The following is a 20840-nucleotide window of genomic DNA, read 5'->3' on the forward strand; positions in this document are numbered from 1 at the left end:
GTGCTCTTGGTTGGTTTGTTGTAGTCTCCAACAATTAGCGGGTCTCTCCAACACTGGGAGCTGAGTCACTCATTCAGATAACCTGCCTGGTTCCTGCAGATTTTGAGTTTGCACCTCTTGTTTAATTAAAGAGGGAATGAATGAATGGATGAATGAATGCACAAATATTTAAATGGTGAGGAGCTTGGAGACCAGAGAGGTAAAATAATACAAAGTTACAACTCAGCAAAGTCAAGGCTCAAATACAGAATCCCAGGCCAATGCTTTTACTTTAGTTCTTTGTTTCCAACTATGTCATTGTATTAAGCAAACAAAAACTCTAAAATAAAAATAAAAGTTTAACGAAGAATAAGGGTATTGACAAAATGCATGCTATTTCCACTTTTAGAAGAAACGGACTGTTAATTACATTAATGTGACAATGTTTCCTTCTCCTTAAACTGTGATGAGAAGTGGTTTACTAAGAACCAGTACACGAAACTAAAAAAAACTAAGCGTTACCCCCGAAGGTGAAGTGAATAATAAACAAATGTAGTTATTAAAGAACATAATTAAAATTGATGTTTTATTCCATTAGTTTTTTGGGGAGCACAAGTTTTGCCATTTTTTCCATGAATCCTTTTTATCGATTCTTACACATTTTAACCATGGAGTGTTGCAATCATAGAATGTCAAATGATCACTATTCCTTCTAAATGTGTTGCCATCGAGTCGATCTCACTCTCGGTAACCCCGTGTGCTACAGCGCAGACCTGTAGGGTCTCTGGAGGGTTTTCTTGGCTGTAATCTTTATGGAAGCTGATCGAAAGGACTTCCTTCCACACTGCCACTGAGTGGGTTCAAACTGCCAACCTTTTGGTTGGTAGCTGAGCACAAACTGCTTGTTCCACCCAGGGACCTTTTCATTCCTTATACTCAGTACCAAAGACTCTCTGGAGTTTTTTAAGCCTCTTCTCTCTGGCTAACTTCATGGAAGGCTAGTGGCTATTCAGGACTTTGTGTAGAGATAGATTCTGAAGCCCCACTTGGGCTTATCACGTTAGAGTACAGTGACTGATCTCTGTTCTTTCCCATGTTTGTAGAATATCTTGTCTAACTCCTCATTTTAAACTGGACTTGAATGTAGGCATCTTGCCACGTATGTGCTATTCCCAGATAAGACATGTAGGCTGATGTCTGACTCCCTGAAGATCCTTGCTCCTTGGCTCACCAAAGGCATTACAACTGATTCCACCTGCTGTTAGACAGGAAGTAACGGTCCTCTTACCCTGAAAACTAAGTACATCTCCTTCCTCAGCATCGAATGTCTCGAATATTAGGAGGAATTTATTGCTAATCTTGGCTCTAGCCAAATTTGTGAAATAGCCAAAACGTATCTTTAATGATTCTCTGGCCTTCTCGGGCCCATATCAATCTTCCAGGCTTCTCCTCATATCAGGATTTCTTATTTTACAGTCCATAGATGGACTTTTAAAGGTGAACATGAAATGCTGAGATCTTGAAATTGTTTACAGTAGTCTATGAAGTTCAGGCACTTTTCTGGGTAAAGAGTCCATAGTTCTGATTAATTTTTAAAGATGTTATAATTCCCTACACACACATACACATATATACAAAAGACGAAGAGTCCTCTCCATGGTGTCCAGAATCACACTAAGGTTTTCCTGCTGGGGGTAAAGGCTCTGGGGGGCGCGTGATGGCTTGGGGTGGGGACAGAATGAAGAGTTTGGAGTTAGATATTGTAGAACGAGAGGTGACAATGAGTTATTCAGATGGGAATGTTCAATAGACAGCTGGAGTGGTAGTGCTGGCACGGAAAGGGCACACACCCAGGTTTGGAACTCATTGGCTCGGAGGTGGGAGTTGACGCCATGAATGCAGCTAAGCTGTCAGAGCTCATCACTGAAACTAAACTAGAAGGGCCAGTCCTGAGCCTTGGACAGTATCTACAGCTAGGGAGCAAGGGAAGGGGTAGCATTAGAGGCGAACTAGGAGGGGAAGCTAGAGTGGTAAAAGAAATGGGAGAATATCGGGTGGAGGGTGTAGCAGGAGAAATCCAAAAGAGAGGTTGATCAGGCCTGTGATATTAAACAGAGACGCTAAAGAAAATGTTGAACAGTGATGCAAAGAAGTGCTAGGCTTTGGGGTCACTGATGGTTATCAATCGATCTGTTCTGGAAAGTTGTGGGGATTCCTTTGCTAGTCAATTCATTCTTTGAATGTTTATTATTGAATTTCTACTGTAGGCAGATGCCATGCTAGATGCTGGGGTACAAAGATGCTAAGACACAATCATCATCTTTTAGAGGCTTGTAGGCTCATACTGGGATGTGGACTTACACCAGCAAACTGTTATATAGAAATATGAATAGAGTCTAGGGAGGCCACAAGACAGGATGTGGTTGATTTGCCCAAAGGATAGAAGCCAGATTACAGGGAAACGGACCTCTTATACTTACCTTACAGTGTTGTTGGAAGGAATAGGTAATGCATGAAAAATGCCTGGCAGAAAGTAGGCTCTACTACATGAACGGTGCTCAGCTGCTAACAGAAAGCCAGCGGCTACTTATCCACCGGCCACTCCGTGTGAGAAAAAACCTGGCCATCTGCTCTGCTGGAAACGTGATGGGGCAGTTCTACTCTGTCCTACAGGATTACTGTGAGTTGGAATTGACTTGATGGAGCACAACAACAAAAACATACTACTATAATGATTAGTATTAATAGTAAAAAAATTATCTGATATTATATTTGCAAATAAGGCCAATATTAGGCATACAACTTAGAAAACACTCAGAGAATTTCAGTAGAGAATTAACCTCTAAGATCCAGTAAGAGCTCAAGAACATGAAGCTAACTAAGGTCAAAGACAATTAACTATGTATTCTGATATGTTTCTTGATATGTTTTCAAGAACTGTCCAATACAGTTGCATCTCTACCACTTTTAATTTGGAAATCGTAGTCAATAAATATGGAGATTAAAATTTTATTTGCCATCAGCCAAAATACAGTCAACATCCCATAGGTAAATGGCAAGACCTTTTTTTTTTTTTTTAACATCTTTGAAATTTAGAAGAAACAGGAGAGTAGTAAAAAGCAGTTTCTCTTTCTTACATGCAGCTTGAGATACCCTTCAGAGAAAATCAAGAGATTTCCTTGTCAATTTTCCATTGTTGCCTTGTATTCCAGAGTCATATCTGTGTCTGCTAATGCTACCCAGGGTTCCCTGATTTGGGTGAAATCTACTGGGACATTAAGAGCTGGGCCATAATAATGGCTACCCAGATTGTATACTGCACAACTCCAGGAGGTGCCAAGCACACAGACTATGATGAGAGAGGCAGCCCTAGCGTGCAGTGCACTACCTGTACTATCACATGGGGCAGCCCTGTCTGAGAGACTTGAACACTTTCCTGGTGAACATGCTGTATCATTTAACAGTATCTATTGAGCATCTATGTATGAGGCACTGTTCTAGGCAATGGGGACACACCCATGAAGAGAACAGAATAAATGCCTATCCACCGGGGGCCTACATTCTAGTGGGGTGGAGGATGGAGACAGGTAATAAATGAATAGAGAGTTTATCAAATGGTGGTGAGTGCTGGGGAGAACAGTTAAGCCAGGTGAGAAGGAAATGGGGTCCTACCAATGAGGCGATTACTCTTTGCAATAAGGTTGGCAGAACAGTTTCACTAATACTTTTGAGCAGGAACCTGAGGAAATGAGGAAACAAACTGTTTATACAACTAAGTCAAGAGACTTGCAGGCAAAGCAAAGAGCAAGTGCAAAAGCCCAAAGGAAGGACCTGGCTAGTACACTTAGGGGACGGCAAGAAGAGATGGGGCGGGAGTGGACTGGATAAGGAGCGCTGGTAGAGAAATGAAATCAGAGTGGTTGGGGACAGGAACTAGATCTCACAGGATCCAGACAGCCTTTGTACAGGTTAGTCTTTACTCTGAGTGAGATGCGAAGTCGCTGCAAGGTCCTGAGTAGAGGAGTGACGTCATCTGATTAGAAATGAAAAGCATCACTCTGTCTTTGAGCTAATTGTTTATAATGAAGGGTTATGTAAGGTCTAAACTATTTTCCCAACTACTCTCGGGGTGTTTTTACTAAAATTAGCATTAGATTTTTTAAATTGTTTCCTTTTTTAAGCTGAGTTAGAATTCAAATGTGTAAGCAAATACATTAAATTCTTGATCAAAGTGGTAAATACTGAAACCTTTAGGCTTAATAAGCATTAAAGTTTATTCATTTATTCCTCTTGGATGGTTTCAATTTGCAAAACAGTCCAGATATGATCCCTACCCATTACAGGAAAAAAGAATCTGGAAAGAAAAATCTTAAACATTTCAACTGTGAGCGAAACTCCTTCATGGATTATAGCGGCGTCGGAGATGGAGTTAATTTGGTGCAGGACTCAGCTACCGGGAAGTTGGCTGCTCATGAAACAATCTGCGTTTTGTCAAGTTAGCCTAACTTTTGGAACACAATGTTCTAGAATGTCATCTTGCCTTCCTGAAAAAATTTAAACAATGTCCATTGTTCATAATGATACTGTAACTTAAAAAAAAAGAAATCAGGAACGCTTGTATGCCCCGTGATCTCACACACAATGCTAATAAACAAGCAACAGTTGCGAATCACGGACAAATGCCACTGTTAAGAACTCTGTTCTATTTTCTGAAATACCTTCTATAAAAGTATTTACTTATGCACAGCTCTCTTTTCAAAGGTCTCAGCAACTTTCTTTCCGAACAACCACAATCTGTTTACTATGTACGTATTGATAGTTTACTCCTGTATACAAAGAATTTATAACCCCAAAATGGGATACCTTTGAGTCATGATTAACTTTTCCCTGTACTGATAGGTCAATAGATTCCTTTCACAGTTACAAATACAAATAAATACCCCAAAGTGTTTTCAGAAACTATCTTATAGTAAACAACAAGAATGATGTCTGTCCCAAACCTGATTTCTCCTAATTTCATTGCTAATTTGCATGACTGTGGTATTAACACTCACACAGTAGTTTGTGAAGAGTTGGGTACACATCTTGCCTTTAAGTCCGGTCATCAAAATCAATGGATCAGTTGTGCTAATTGGCTTTATTAAGAAAGGAAAGAACTAACATGGCCAATCCCTAACATGCCTGGTCCTCTGCTAGGCATCTGGCATATCTCAGGCCATTTAATCCTTACAGTAACCTTATGAAGCAAGTATATTATGTCAATTTTATGTAACAGGCAACTGAGGTTCAAGAGGTAAAATAACTTGTCTCAGGATTCATTCAAACCCAGGTCTGCCTGACTTCTGCTGCTCCTTTTCTCCGTTACGCTGTGCTAGTTCCACTGGGCAACACTATCTTTTTTTTATATGACATGAGATAAAATTAAACAACTTCCTTATTATCATTGTCATTATTTTTCTTTTTAGCTAATATTCTTGAGTACCTTCTTTGGCCAGGTCCGATTGTAAGGGCTTTGCAGTTATTGCTCGTGTCTTTACCACAACCTTGCAAGGCGCATATGGCAGCATGGGGCTAGGCACTGGGCGCACTTCAGCCAATTTCACTGGCAGACATTGCTGATGTAAGAATAAAGCTGAGAAGTGATAAATGACTCACCCAAGGCTACGGAGTTGTTGAGGAGGTTTTTAGACTTAGGTCCCTTTTACTCCAGTGCCTGTGCGCTTTTTTCACTTTCTTTTGAGTTAGACGATTTTTAAGACAGACAACATCACACTTAAATAACCTGAACTGTAACAATCCTAAAAGGGAACTGATAGCTTGAAGCATTAAGTAATTACACTTAAACATTTGAAAACTGTTCTTTCAGGCACTTCTAAAAGTGGTTTTTGAATTTTCTTTTCAATTTGGTGTTAAGTATTCTCATGGCTTGGTCATGTTTTTACGTTGAACATATTTACTCTTGATTCTTTCTCTGTGGAACGGACATTAACCAACTGTGGCATGATGGGTTATAATCATGTGGAAGTTGATGTCCTGTTGGTATCAAAGAAATACTTATCGTTTATAGGCCAAGAATATTTACTCCATATTTTCCTAACTTCTCTAAAGAATATGAAGTTTCAAGGAACTTGCTAAAATGGTGATATTAAATATCCAACCAGAGAAAGCTTGGATTAATACAAAGAAGGAAGAGGGGATGACCTGGACAATGAATTTCTCAACTTTGACCTGTTTCCATATCTTGAAGCTCTTGTGTTCTAGTTTTAATTTACACTGCTTTTTTAAGTGAACGCTCCCATTGGTGATAGTCATAGAGATAAATACATGCTTGGTTTACTTTTTTTGACTAAAATCAAAATAATAAATTTTAGGACATGTTTATACCATTATTAAAAAAATCAAATCAGTTGCCGTTGAGCCACTCCAACTCATGGCCACCCTACGTGCGTCAGAGTGGAATTTCATTCCATGGGGTTTTCAGCGGCTGATTTTTTGGAAGTAGATCGCCAGGTCTTTCTCGGATGAACTCAAACCACCAAACCCTTCTGTTAGCAGCCGAGTGCATTAAGCTCTTGCACCACTGAAGGACTCCTTATACCATTAGAGTTTACGTGAATTTTGATTTATCTATTCATTTCTATTTTAGGCAAAGTGCTTTGTAATTTTAAAGTCTAGATAATAACTTCTATGACAAAAAAGGAATAAAATGGCATAGTTACTGATGTAGATTACATATCTAATTTTCTAATTTTTCAAATTTGAACACTTAGAAGACTTCTGTTGGGTTGTAAATACATTCTTTGGCTTTTAATGTGTAGACAACTTTTCCCTTTACATATACTTAAATAAACCCCACCAACCCACTCCTGTCGAGTCGATTCCGACTCACAGCGACCCTACAGGACACAGCAGAACTGCCCCATAGAGTTTCCAAGGAGTGCCTGGCGGATTTGAACTGCTGACCTCTTGGTTAGCAGCCGTAGCACTTAACCTGGGTTCCCTATACTTAAGATTTTAAATCTTGTATTTAAGGTTTTTTTTATACTTAAATACAAGATTTAAAGTCTTATATTCACGAGTTAAATTTCTGACATAATTTTTATGGAGGCCCAGTGGCAAAGTCATTAAGAGCTATGTCTGCTAACCAAAAGGTCAGCAGTGCAAATCCACCAGTCACTCCTTGGAAACCCTATGGGACAATCCTACTCTGTCCTATAGGGTTGCTATAAGTCAGAATTGACTCGATGACAACTTTTTTTTCTAATAATTCTTATAAGACATATTTTGACTTACAAGATGAATTTTTCCCCCAAAGACACACCCATTCCCTTCAACATCCAAGCACAGGCTAAGGTCACTATCATGTGAACTCACAACACTGTGTTTTCCCAAATCATATACCAAGAGCACAGATCAACAATTTTTTTTTTTTGTAAACTTATTTAAAAGAAGTCTTGTAAAGATTTAAACATTAAACTCTTGTTAGCAACATATTTTACTTATATCTGTTAAAAACAATGTCATCATGATATGAAGACTCTCCCAGGCAATCTAGGATTTATAGTTCTATAATTTTAGGGCTAAATAAACCCCCCAAAATTGTGGGCTAAATTATTCCACTTCCTTCAACTAGATCTTTCATTATGATGCCCCTACCTCTTCCAGTCCAAACTGTACCCAACTTTAGTATCCAGCTCAGGTGCCAAGAACTCTGAAACGCTCCCTGAAACTGTCAGCTGGAAGCCAGCTCTCTCGTCTGTGGATTCCGGTAGGAGTCTCCATGAAGGCACTCGTCCCTTTCTATCTTGTATTACAGTTATTTCCTGATGTGCTGTGTTTTCTCTACCAGACATGAGCTCATCAAGAGTACATTTGTGATCACGCTAATTTCTGTTACGTAACTCACACATAGTAAGTTCTCAAGGAGTACTGAGTATGTATGTGTAATTCCTGTTAGTCATGACAAATTTTCAGAGACAATGAAAAACCTATTCAGAAATAGTTTAGGCAACTCTTGGTCAAGAAAGCAAGCCACGGAATAAAAAAATTCTTCAAGAGGTGAGTCAGAGTAGTGGCACATAAAAGTGATACACTGAATTTCTTCACCTTTATATAACCTCCAGAAGATCAAACATTCATAAAATATTTATCTTTCATTGTCACAAGGCACACTTTGATTTAAACTCTTGGGTACACGAATGTCATGCCAGACCAGAAATATACCATCATGTATTTTTAATTTAAACTTGGATATGGAAAGAATTTAATAAGCCCAATATAAAAAAAAAATTTTTTTTTGAGTGAAAATCTCCCAATAGTTACTACAAACAGGAAAACAGAATCTAAAAGCTATTGTTAAACGTCCATAAGAAGTACAATGAAAAACATTCTGTTTGAAAGTCCCACGTAGCATTGACATGACACGTTAAGATACATTCTCTTACCTTCAGGGAATCAAAGCAGGCAATTACTCTTCCATTTTCAACCTGGCAACTTTTTGGGGGGTGAGCAAATTTGCATTCCTCATCAGAGCGGGAGCACGTTCCTCTCTGAAACTGTCTACAAACTTCTAACGTCAGCCATTTTGTATCTCTGACGGGGGCAACGTTCAAAGCCATGGCGAAAAAGTAAGTTGGATTTTGTTAGTTTCTGTTAAATGATATCAATCCAACTTGCAATAATTCCAAAACTATTGTTGTGAAAAATCCCACATGTAAGTAAGTCTTCAGGTAAGTGATAAATTGCTGAATGAAGTCCAAGCCACGAAGCTGAGTGAGAAGAGAAGTTATCAACAGGCGTCACTCATCGATCACTACGTCCCACTTGAAGATGGTGGGCCACAACAAAAGCACATTCAGTGTCATCTCTGGCTGTAAGCGTCCGAGTCTCTTGACTGTTTCGCAGACACAACTGATTTTAATAAAGTGACTTCAATATCATGGCACTCACTCCTTGGGAGAATATTTAGTTAGATGCTTAGAGCTATCGACAATGCTAGATTATAAACCACTCAGATGTTCATATTTTAGTAGGATTTTTTGTTTCCTTCCACCCTTTTTCAATTTTGAAATCAAGCAATTGGCAAAGTCAGACAAGTAAGGTATCTTCATCCACTCTTAAGGGTCAGGATACTGTGTATTGACAGAAAAACAAGATTTGAACCCGCAAACAGCTGCCAGGCTGCAGTTTCTGGTAAAAGTGACTTTACATAGGCACGTTTCAATCATAAACCTGCAAAACACAAATAAAATATCAGTTTAAACCCAAACTCAATAGAGTCAACACATTAACAGTTATTCAGTCCTTACATAGAATTTGCGAAAGTGTAGCTTAGCTCTTTGAGTATAGTGAGAAAAGTTATGCATTGAAAAAGAAAAAAAAATTCAACTGGAACTGTATTGCAGAAATAATCTAGGCAGCAGTCCAAAAGTTAGGATGACTTGAACAGATGAGTGTGGCAGACATAATAATTAGGCATTCTGAAACAATTCAATCTAATGCGCGTAATCGCCAAAACAGTGTATCGGAACTGTGGTTTCCAATTAATTTCACATTTAGGCCATTGATTTTACTGTCGGAAGTGCTATAAACAATTATTTGAGATGTGTCCCTCCTACATAATGAAGATATTGTCATATTGGGATGAAGCGTGAGCTCCTTATTCTTTACTTCTTTTCTAGCTTACAGAGACTTGGACTTGGAGAGCGCTAGGTAGAAGCCCCTGATGTGTATTCTCAGATCTCTTCATACTGCCTCTCTTCTGTTGTTTGACACAGTGGCTGCAACAATGGGCTCCAACATAGCAGCGATTGTGAGGATGGCGCAGGACCAGGTAGTATTTCCTTCTGTTGTGCACAGGGTTGCTCTGAGTCAGAACCAACACAACGGCACCTAACAACCCTCTTATTACTACAGGAGCACTGGCGCAGTGGTTAAAGCACTCAGCTGCTAACCGAAAGGTCAGTGGTTCAAACCCACCAGCCACTCTGAGGGAGGACTCTGTGGCAGTCTGCTCCCGTAAAGATTCAGCCTTTGGAAACCCTACAGGGCAGCTCTACTCTGTCCTATAGGGCTGCTAGGAGTTGGCATCGACTCCACAGAAGTGGGTTTGGTTTTTGGTTTTGACTGTTATTACTTGCTTAAAGTTAGTTTTTCCCCACAAGACTGTCAGCACTATGAGGATTCTTTGTATTTTTCACTTCTATATCCCTAGCGCCATAGTTTATGGCATCAACTAGGGCCTCAAAAATATGCATTGAATAAAGAGTCATTCATCTACTTAACTGAGGACTGATCAAATGAATGTGAGCTAGCTTTAGTTTAGGTTTTAACTAGATTGCAATCTAAACATTCTCTGTTCTGCGGGATGCTGGAGGTAAGTCACTTGTCTACAACTAAAACAAAACGTAACTAGTAAATTCAGATTGCTAACATAAATCCTCATGTTTTCATGCAGTCACCATGAATCAGAATCAACTCGACAACAACTAACAAAAACAAGTTTCTTTTAATTTTTTCAAAGATTATAAAATTATTAGAACATTAACAGTTTAACATTACTGAATCAAGCATCAATGAAGCACAAAATGCCAGAAGTTTGTCATTTTCATAACTTGTGTATGCCACAAGCTACTTTGGATACTTGCCTTTCTAAAGAAATTATAAAATAGAAGAAAATGAAGACTAGAAGTAGAGGATTTAAAACCAACATGTGTCAGGTATGTTCAGGAAGCAACAATTCTTAGATGTTCACAAGTGAAAAAGTGGATCCCATAATCAATTAAGTTTAGTTAACTCTGGGTTCCCAGACCCATTGCTGTCGAGTCCGACTCATAGTTGACCCTATAGGACAGAGCAGAACTGCCCCCACAGGGTTTCCAAAGCTGTAATCTTTATGAAAGCAGACTGCCACATCTTTCTCCTGCAGAATGGCTGGTGGGTTTGAACCGCCAACCCTCTGGTTAGCAACTGAGCACTTAACCACTGTGCCACAAGGGCTTCATAATTCTGGGTTAAACTAGGTCAAAGAAGCGTTTTCAATAGGGCTTTTGTCAGCCTTGAATGCACAGCTGTGCCTGGTGAGTCTCTAAGAGGGGCAGAGCAGCCATGGCGTCTCTCAAGCTTATCTGATCATGGAACATTTATTTAGCAGGACATCTCTTGGGACTGTGGGAAATGCTGCTTCATCCCAATAATTCTTTTACTTGTTTGTAAAAGTGTTTGTGCGAGTTGTAACTGTGTGTGCATTTAAAGGAACTGGCAGGCTTCAAAGCTATGACACGTACGTAACTTCAATTATAAAACATCGGCAGCGGGCAGGCAGGCTCCTACTTGCCTCCTTGGCAGTGTGGTTTTCACAGCAGCTAAAACCAACTCACTTAAGTTAAGGCATTTAAGAAAATGAGTTTAATAACCAAATTTACTCTGGGTCGGGTTTCCTAGACCAGCCTGGACCTGCAGCCTCATTACCTCAACCCCCACCTCGAAGCCCGGTGAGAACAAAGGAGGAGGGAAGCAAGGGATGAGGCTACATTTCTACCCACCTATTCACCCCATGAGGCACTAATAATACGGAGATTTAAATGATGGGCTGAGTACATTTAGCTCACATTTACAAATTATTTTAAATAGCTCCTGTCCAGGCCGGAGCTAGATTATAGAATACCGAAGATGAGGAAGGTGACCATGGTCAAAGACAGCACAGTCACATGGATTTATGCAGAGATAACATAGGAATAACTACTCAAGTAGTCCTACAAACCACGTAGGAGCAACACTTGCAACCCAGTCCAGTGAATGGTACATGCCTTTGCTTATAACTTTAGAGTAGAAGAGCTTTGTTTTGTCTTTTCCCCAGGAGCCCCGGTGGCTCAGTGATTAAGCACTCAGCTGATAACCAAAAGGTCAGCAATTTGAACCCACCAGTTGCTCCATGGGAGAAAGATGTGGCAGTAGGCTTCCACAAAGATTTACAGCCTTGGAAACCATACGAGGCAGTCCTACTCTGTCTCACAGGGTCACTAAAGAGTCACTGTGAGTAGGAACCAACTCAAAGAAACAGGTGAAAATCCAAGCAGGATTTAGATGCTCAGATGCCATCAAGAGAAACTTGCTCTTAAAATTAGAAGTAGCCAAGCTTTCTGACTGCCAGAGTCACATGTGAGTCAAAGATGATCCAGAATGAAAGGAATGTGCACACTTTATAAACAGCCTGCTGTCATGTTGTTGTTGTCAGCTGCCACTGATCAAGTCAGTCCCTGCTCCTGGCAACCCCATGTACAATGGGACAAAAAACATTACCCTGTCCTGTGCCATACCCATGACCAGTTTCAGACCAGACCATTGTGACCCACCGTGGGTCTCCACTGGGTGATTTTTCGGAAGTAGATCCCCAGGCCTTCCTTCTCAGCCGTAGTCTGGAAGCTCCGATCAAACCTGTTCAGCATCATATACTGTAGCGCAAGCCCCTGACAAGTAGGTGGTGGCTGCACACGAGCCGCATCGGCCAGGTATTGAACCCAGGTCTCCCGCATGGAAGGTGAGAATTCTACCGCTGAACCAGCACTGCTAATGCACTCTTTGTCCCCATTTGTTTTCTGTTGTTAGTCTAAAAGTTGTACAGCCCCTGTTATCAGAGGCACTGTCTCCTTTTGGCCATTACAATCTCCACCTTCTGGGGTGGGTATGGATAGGTGGCTGAGGGAACCAGGTAGAGAAAGCAGACTTGAATTACATTAGGCTGAGACCACCACGGGAGACAGGTAATGGTGGGCAGCAGGAGAAGGTAAGGATGGAGAAGACCAGTGTTTAACATGGCTACCAAGGAGAGGACTAAAATATGCTCCATGCAGACCTAGTTACATCTACTGGGCTGCAAGGTCCTGGGAGGCTGGGGTGTTAGGACTGCACTCTTCAATACAGGAGCCACTAGCCACTTAAAATGTGGCTAGTGCAACTAAATAAATTTAAATTTTTATTTATTTTTAATTTATTTAAATTTAACTTAAAATGGATCCTCGATTCAGTTATTGGAAAGCTTTTAAGTATGATTGGACCACCCTGGATACGAGAATCTATCACTTCTGTGTTTTCATGAAATTTAAAATACAGATCAAGTGCTGCCAATGAAAACTTAGCATCCCAATGGGGATGTGCTATAAGTGTAAACTACACATGGATTTCAAAGACTCAGAATGGAAAAAAGGAATGTAAAAGTATCTCCTTAGTATTGTTTCATATTGATTATATGTTAAATTGATAATACTTTAAATATATGCTATTAAATATTATTATTAAAATTAATTGTGCCTGCTTTTTGTCATTAGAAAATTAAAAATTATATGTGGGTGGCGGGAAAGACAACACACAATATAGGAGAGGTCAGCACAACTTGACCAAGGCAAAGTCATAGAAGCCTGCTAGACACATCCAAACACCTTGAGGGACCGAGTCGCTGGGGCTGAGGGCTGGGGACCATAGTCTCAGGGGACATTTAGGTCAATTGGCCTAACATAGCTCATAAAGAAAATGTCCTACACATCCTACTTTGGTAAGTACCATCTGGGATCTTAAAAGCTTGCAAGTGTTCATCTAAGATACATCTATCGTCCCATCACAATGGAGCAAAGGAGAATGAAAAGAAACAAAGACCCAAGGAAAATATTAGACCAAAGGACTAACGTAGCACATGAACCAAGCCTCCACCAGCCTGAGGCCAGAAGAACTAGATGGTACCTGGCTACCATCACCAGCCACTCTGATAGAGATCACAATAGAGGGTCCCAGACAGAGCAGGAGAAAAATGTAGAACAAAATTCAAATTCACACACACACAAAAAGACTAGACTTACTGGTCTGACAGCAACTGGAGGAACCCACAAGACAATGCCTCCCAGACACCCTACTGAGAACTGAAGCTACTTCCAAAGTTCACCTTTCAGCCAAAGATTAGACAGGCCTATAAAACACACAAAAATACACGTGAGGAACGTGCTTCTTAGTCCAATCAACAAATGGGCAACACCTGCCCCAAAGCAAAGGTGAGAAGGCAGGAAACAGACAGGAAAACTGGACAAATGAACACAGGGAACCCAGGATGGAAAGCGGGAGCGTGCTGACACATTTCAGGGATTACAACTCAATTTGTATATAAAATTTTGAATGAGAAACTAATTTGTGCTATAAACTGTCACCTAAAGTACAATAAAATAAAATAGAATTAAAAAAATTATGTATGTAGTTGGCTCACGTTGTATTGGACGGCGCCAACTTAAGGGGTTTTGCATTTCTCCTATCAGCCAACACAGAGCTTGGTGGAATGGTGGAAATACCCTGTCCTCAGGGCCAGCTTCTAGTCCTTGTTTTGCCAAGGTCCCTAGCCATGTGACCTTGAGTAAGTCACTTAAATTCCCAAAGACCCAGTTTCTTCATCTGTAAAATGTTGACAATGGTCCCTGCCTACTTTTCAGGGCTGCTGCCACAAAGGACAAATTATAGGGGAAACATAAAAGTGCTTTGGAAACAGGAAGGTGCTCTCCAAATGCAAGGCGATAGAAAGAGGAGTTGCCCTATGAATATTTATTGCATAAATCCACTTTCAGGCTTTTTCTCCCTCTGCAGTCGTCCTGTATCGATGACCAGGACTGCGTCTGTAGCAGAGCTGTACAGCCACAAACTACACGTGCAGGAAGGTTCTGGGGGGGAACAGGAGAACGCCCGCCCGCGGTACTCAAGGCAGTGCACTCGGGGCTACGTCTCCAGGGCAGCCCGACTTCTCGGACCGCCTTATTTTGCACGCGAAGGGAACCCACAGAGAAGCTTCACTAGTACAGATCCCTGGCTACACTACAAAGGCCTGAAGCTTGCTTTCTTCCTCCCAGCCACTACTAACCCAGAAGTGAAGGAAAGTCTTTTAGGGCCCTCCCAGTCACACTAGATGTGAGGACTAGCCCAAATACCCTCGCAGCTTTTTTTGTGTGCGTGTGCTTTAGGTGAAAGTTTACAGCTCGAGTTAATTTCTCATACAAAAATTTATACACGTGTTGTTTGTGACATCCTTTGCAATCCCCACAATGTGATAGCGTCCTGCCCCTTCCTGCCTTCTCATCCTGCCTCCGGACAGGAGCTGCCCATTTGGTATCGTGTATCTGCTTGAACTAAGAAGCACACTCCTCACAAGTATTGTTTTTTGTTTTATAGTCCTGTCCAATCTTTGTCTGAAGACTGGGCTTCAGGAATAGTTTCAGTTTGGGGTTAACAGAGCGCCCGGGGGCCATAGTTTTGGGGGTTCCTCCAGTCTGTGTCAGACCATTAAGTCTAGTCTTTTTACGTGAATTTGAGTTCTGTTCCTCACTTTTCTCCTGCTCCATCCGGGACTCTGTTGTGTTCCCTGTCTGGGCGGGCACTGGTGCCAGACTCTGGCATCTTTGACAGAGCACTTACATCCCTCAAGGGCATAACCCTTGTTCCAGTGCCCTGTGTGAGCCTGGAGGAAGGGGTGGCGCTTTCTACTTCATCTGTCCAGAGGGGCACCTGCTAAAAATGTATCTGTCTGAAGAAAAACGAAAACAACCCCGTTGCTGCTGAGTGAATCCTGACTCATAACAACCCTACAGGACAGAGGAGAACTGCCCCACAGGGTTTCCAAGGAGCGCCTGGTAGATTCAAACCGCCAACCTTTTGGTTACCAGCCATAGCTCTCAACCACTAAGCCACCAGGGTTTCCATCTGTCTGAAGAGGGTACCTTATTCTAATTCTTAAATAGCTCCCAACTGTGCCGACATCGGCCCTGATTATGCACAAGACACAGCTTACTTTTCCGGGTTTCTGGGCTGCCTTCAGGAGCAGGGTCTCCCGCTCACACTTTTTTCCAGTTCTTTCTGTGTTTAAGTCTCTCCCATGCATCGCTACTGCTTCTGTTTTCCTCACTTCTTTTTGACTGGGGTTTCGGTTTTATTTCCAAGTTCCCAAACAATTTTCTTTCTAATTAGCTTTGCCAGAGCTAAGCAAGATTCTGAAGTAGTTGGCTGTAATTATTTCCCTAGCTTCTTCTTTGGCATATGTTTTTCTTCATCCTCCTTAGGACTTGGAAACCTCAGGTTCTCCCCCTATGATGGTGAAGGCTGTGTGTCAACTTGGCTGGGCCATGATTCTCAGTGGTTTGGCAGTTATGGTGTAATTTGGCAGTTATGTAATGAGGTAATCACCTCCATGATGAGATCTGCTGTGAGTAGCCAATCAGTTGAAAGGGAGTTTCTTTGGACGTGTGGCCTGCCTCTGATACATATGGACCTTCTGGCACAGCTCCCTGGCTTCTTCTCTGCTCTGGATCCTGCAGCTGGCTCATCCTCATCTGACCTGTGGCTCTAGGGACTTGAGCCAGCAGCCTGCTGTTTGACCTGCTGATCTTGGGTTCATCAGCTCCTACAGCTATGTGAGTCAGACCTCCAGCCTGATGCCTGACCCACAGACTTGGGACTTGTCAGCCTCTACAACTGCGTGAGCCATTTCCTTGAGATAAATCTCTCTCTCTTTGTGTGTGTGTGTGTGTGTGTATGTGGATCTATATCTGTATCTGTCATGGATTGAATTGTATCCCCCAAAAATATATATATCACTTTGGCTAGGTCATGATTCCCAGTATTGTGTGATTGTCCACCATTCTGTCATCTGCTGTGATTTTCCTATATGTTATAAATCCTACCTCTATGATGTTGATGAAATGGGATTAGTGGCAGTTATGTTAATGAGGCAGGTCTCAACCTACAAGATTGGATTGTATTTCAAGCATAACTCTTTTGAGATATAAGAGAGAAGTGAGCAGAAAGACATGGGGACCTCATACCACTAAGAAACAAGAGCCAGGAGAAGAGCATGCCTTTTGGACCCAGGGTCCCTGTGCTGAGAAGCTCCTAGACCAGAGGAAGATTGATGAGAAGGACCTTCCTCCAGAGCTGAGATAGAGAGAAAGACTTCACCTGGAACTGGCACCCTGAATTCAGACGTGTAGTCTATTAGACTGTGAGAGAATAAACTTCTCTTTGTCGAAGCCATCCACTTGTGGTATTTCTGTTACAGTAGCCCTAGATAACTAAGAAGATATCTGTATCTATAGCCATACCCATATCCATATGTATATAAACACTCACTGGTTTTTCTTCTTTAGAGAACCCAGCCTGAAACACTCCCCTGATGCCTTTCTAAATCCCCTGAGAGGGATATGACCTTGCCCCTCAAGGCTCAGCTGAGTTACCATCTGGCAAACCTTCACCGGCCCTGCCTTCTGATGTAGCGCTCCCTCGTTTGTCCTCCTCTGGTCCCTTTTAGGTGACCTCTCTTACAGCCCATGTTTTCACACTGCCTGGTAATTATTTTCAAATAGATATCATTATTCTTTAATTAACGAGAACTGCAATTACGGATTTACCCAACTGCCCTTCCCAGTGTTCAGCTCCTACAGGGCAAAGGCTTTGCCCATTATTCTCAACCCTAACAGTCCACTCACCGCCTCAGATGTAGAACATGCTCAACAAATGTTTGGTGAGTGAACACCCATCTTCCCTCAAAGAAACATTCGCATTTTAATAGAGGCCAAAGTCTAAGCTAAAGGAATAAAGCCCTGAATGGAGGCATTTCAGCATTACTATCCTGTGGGAGAATTCCAGTGAGTGGTCGTGGCTTACCCTGCTGCTGTCTGTGGAGGGTGGGGTGAGGGTGGGAGCCAGGGATGGAGCCTCACCAAATTCCTTCGCCCAGTGGTACCAGCAGCATCAGCATATCCTGGGAGCCCGTTAGAAATGTAAATTCTCAGGTTCCACTCCAGGCATTATGAAGCAGAAAAGCTGTGTGTGGACAGTCAGCATCCTGTGTCTTCAAAAGCCCTAAAGGGGCGATTCCAATGCATGCTCACCTTTGAGAACCACTGTAAAAAACTAGTTGCCTTTAAGTCCATTCCAACTCAGGGCGAGCCCACGTGTGTCAGAGTAGAAGTGTAATCCGTAGGGTTTTCAACAGCTGATTTTTTGCAAGTAGATTCTAGGCTTTTCTTTTGAGGTGCATCTGGGTGGACTTGAACCGCCAACCTTTCGGTTAACAGCTGAGTGTGTTAACCATTTGCACCACCCAGGGACTCCTGAGAACCACTGTAATAAGCATTTATAGCCCTCTCCCATATGCTAGGTATCCTACTGGTGGCTGAGAGAACAAAGATGGCTGCCTGAGTTGCCTGAATGGTCTTGGCTTCGGTGATTCCCAAAGAAACAGCTGCAGGAGGGCTGGCCCTTGGCGTCTCCCAGTGGGTGTGTTTAAGATCGATCAAAACAAAACAAAACTGTTGTTGTTAGATGCCTTCGAGCTGATTCCAACTCATGGCAACCCCATGTGTGCAAGCAGAAGAGCTCCATAGGGTTTGTAATCTGAACTTTCAGAAGCAGATTGCCAGGCCTGTCTTCCGAGGCACCTCTGGACAGGTTTTACTGCCAACCTTTCCACTAGTAGTTGAGCACTGAACTATTTTTGCCACCCAGGGACAAAACTAAACAAAGGGCACCTGAGAGATTTTTTAAAAAATAGACTAGCTCATAGCCCTGTAGACTTTATTCAGGATGAAGCAAACCTTACAGGGGACAGCTTTCTTTCTGGGGCCTTTGTCTGAAGGAAGAACGACTTAATAGGGCAGGTGGTCCTTGGCGACCTCTGGCACAGCATCTCAGCCCTGAGTCCTCACTCCTGACTGAAGAGGCTTCTTCATTGTGTACTCTCCTCTCCAGGCAGGGCGGGTACAACAAATAACCTGGTTCACTGACTCATCTGGAAAAGAACCAAAGGCCGAGGACAAAGAAAGGAGGTTCTGTAGCATATCCTGAAAGGCCAAAGGGCCTGCTGCTCAATTCTACAAATAACCCAAGCTATTTTTAGGGTCTTTACTTCCTTGATGCTTCATTTTTCAAAATACATTTAAAACTCTTCTACGTGCTAGGTTTTCAGAAGGCGGTGACTTCTGACTGTATAACTGAATTTGCTGATCATGTTCTTTTACATCCCCTAAATCACGCCGCAGGATGAGTTTGGAAAGTCTGGACTTGTACCTGGCAGAGGAGGTGACCTCCATCCACTCTACCCCAGTCAGATAAGCCCAGGCTGGGGTCCCAGCTCTCCGTGCCTTGCCAACCTCCGTAGCTGTTTTGTATGTTTTTGAAGGGAAAACCCCCCATCGTGTCCAATCTTGAGCCTGAGATTGATCAAAATTTAAGAACGCCTTAAGGAAAATGGTCGCACAGCACACAGCAGAGCTGTCCTGATCATCTGGGGTGTTTTAGTGTCTCCCAGACATCAGCCTCCTAGGGGGTTGATGAAAGGATCCTTGCAAAACAAACCGATTTCTGAGCCAGACAGTCAGGGACTCTTTATCCATAAAGTAATTTATAGGATGCCTTTAATTTTATTGTGTATAAATTTAATTACAATAAAGAAACGAACTCTCCTTGAGTTTCCTGTTTTTAATATGTGAAATCACTGGGTTTCCTATTTTTAATTTTTAAAGTTTATAAAATACATTTAAAAAATTTTTTTCCTTCCTGTGAGCAGCTTGATGTTCGAAAATCCCCGTGTCTCCTTCTGTTTCTCTCACTGTGTTCGCCCCTGGCCATCCGTGGATTGGCAGCGTCCCCTGAGCCTATCAGGTGCAGACGCCCACACTGGAGAGGGACCCTGAGGAGCCTGCCGGCTGAAGTATTGGGGCTGAGCGTCACGACCTCCTGGAGTGACGCTCCACACTTCTCCGTAATCACAGCCAATGAGCAGAGGGTTCCTAATGGAGGCCTACCCAGAGGAAGCCAAATGGACCAAAAGAAAAGTGCTGACATGAAAGAGGTCTCGCTGCAAATGAAATAAAGGGCCTGGATGACTTTTCAGAAGAAAAAAACGGGGGTGGGAAGCAGCAAAATGATCATTTTTAAAAAGAGGTTTCTTTCTAGACACCTTTAGTCTCTCTTTAAATCTTTAAAAATATAAATAAAATGGTACTTTGAAACTTTTGAATGGTTTAGTGGTGAGAATCAACTTTTCTACCAGGCGAACCTAGATTCTAGTCCCTATTATAATCTGAATAAAAAAAACAAAACACACACAAACACAAAACCCAAGCTTATTGCCATCTAGTCCGTTGTGACTCATGGCAATCCCATGTGGGCAGAGTGGAACTGAGCTCCACAGGGTTTTCTTGGTTGTAATCTTTTCAGAAGCAGGTCGCTTCTTCCGTGGTACCATTGAGTGGGTTCAAACTGCCAACTTTTCAGTTAGTAGTCAAATGGAAACCATCTGCACCACTCAGAGACTTTCTAACCTGAATAGCTGTGTGATATTATCTAACCTCTCTGAGCTTCAGTTTCTTCATTTGGCCTTAAGGGGCTAATACCTAAGCTGAAAATATATGTACTGCTACCAAAATGCATTTAGTAGTATAAGTACTCTCTCTATGGTATCTAACCCATATCAGCATCAGTTCTTAAAAGTCATCTACATGCATGTACACACACACACACACACACAAGAAAATAACTTTTACTTGTTGAAAGTTAGAATTTTCTCCAAACCCAATGAAGTATAAGTAAAAGTAAAAGAAAGTAAAAAGGCCGTTTCTATGAAGGTGGGTACAAGCTACGGAGTCCTTCCTGGGAGTTAGACAAACCTTTGATAGAGCCTGTTCTAAAATTAATTCCAAACACTGACTGATTCATTCTAAGTACAGAAGGAACCCCAGCTGACAGTGCTGTCTTCATTCTGCAGGGTGCTTTGTTCTTCTGCACACACTATAAATACATTTCTATAGGGGAACTAAAACACAGGGACGCCCAAGGTCGCA

At 41.9% G+C, this 20840-nt stretch overlaps 1 protein-coding gene across 4 annotated transcripts in view; it reads right to left on the reverse strand.

Annotated features, from left to right (window-relative positions):
- MBNL2 (muscleblind like splicing regulator 2) overlaps positions 1 to 20840 on the reverse strand; it is a 194999-nt gene that overhangs the window by 122089 nt on the left and 52070 nt on the right. For all 4 annotated transcript variants that reach the window (XM_010589382.3, XM_010589381.3, XM_010589384.3 and 1 more), the window contains one exon: positions 8424 to 9210. In XM_010589382.3, the coding sequence (XP_010587684.1) occupies positions 8424 to 8597 (174 nt within the window). In that variant the 5' untranslated portion in view covers positions 8598 to 9210. The remainder of the gene's footprint in view (positions 1 to 8423; positions 9211 to 20840) is intronic.

The sequence above is a fragment of the Loxodonta africana genome, chromosome 17 (genome assembly GCF_030014295.1).
Source record: "Loxodonta africana isolate mLoxAfr1 chromosome 17, mLoxAfr1.hap2, whole genome shotgun sequence".
NCBI classification, from domain to species: Eukaryota; Metazoa; Chordata; class Mammalia; order Proboscidea; family Elephantidae; genus Loxodonta; species Loxodonta africana.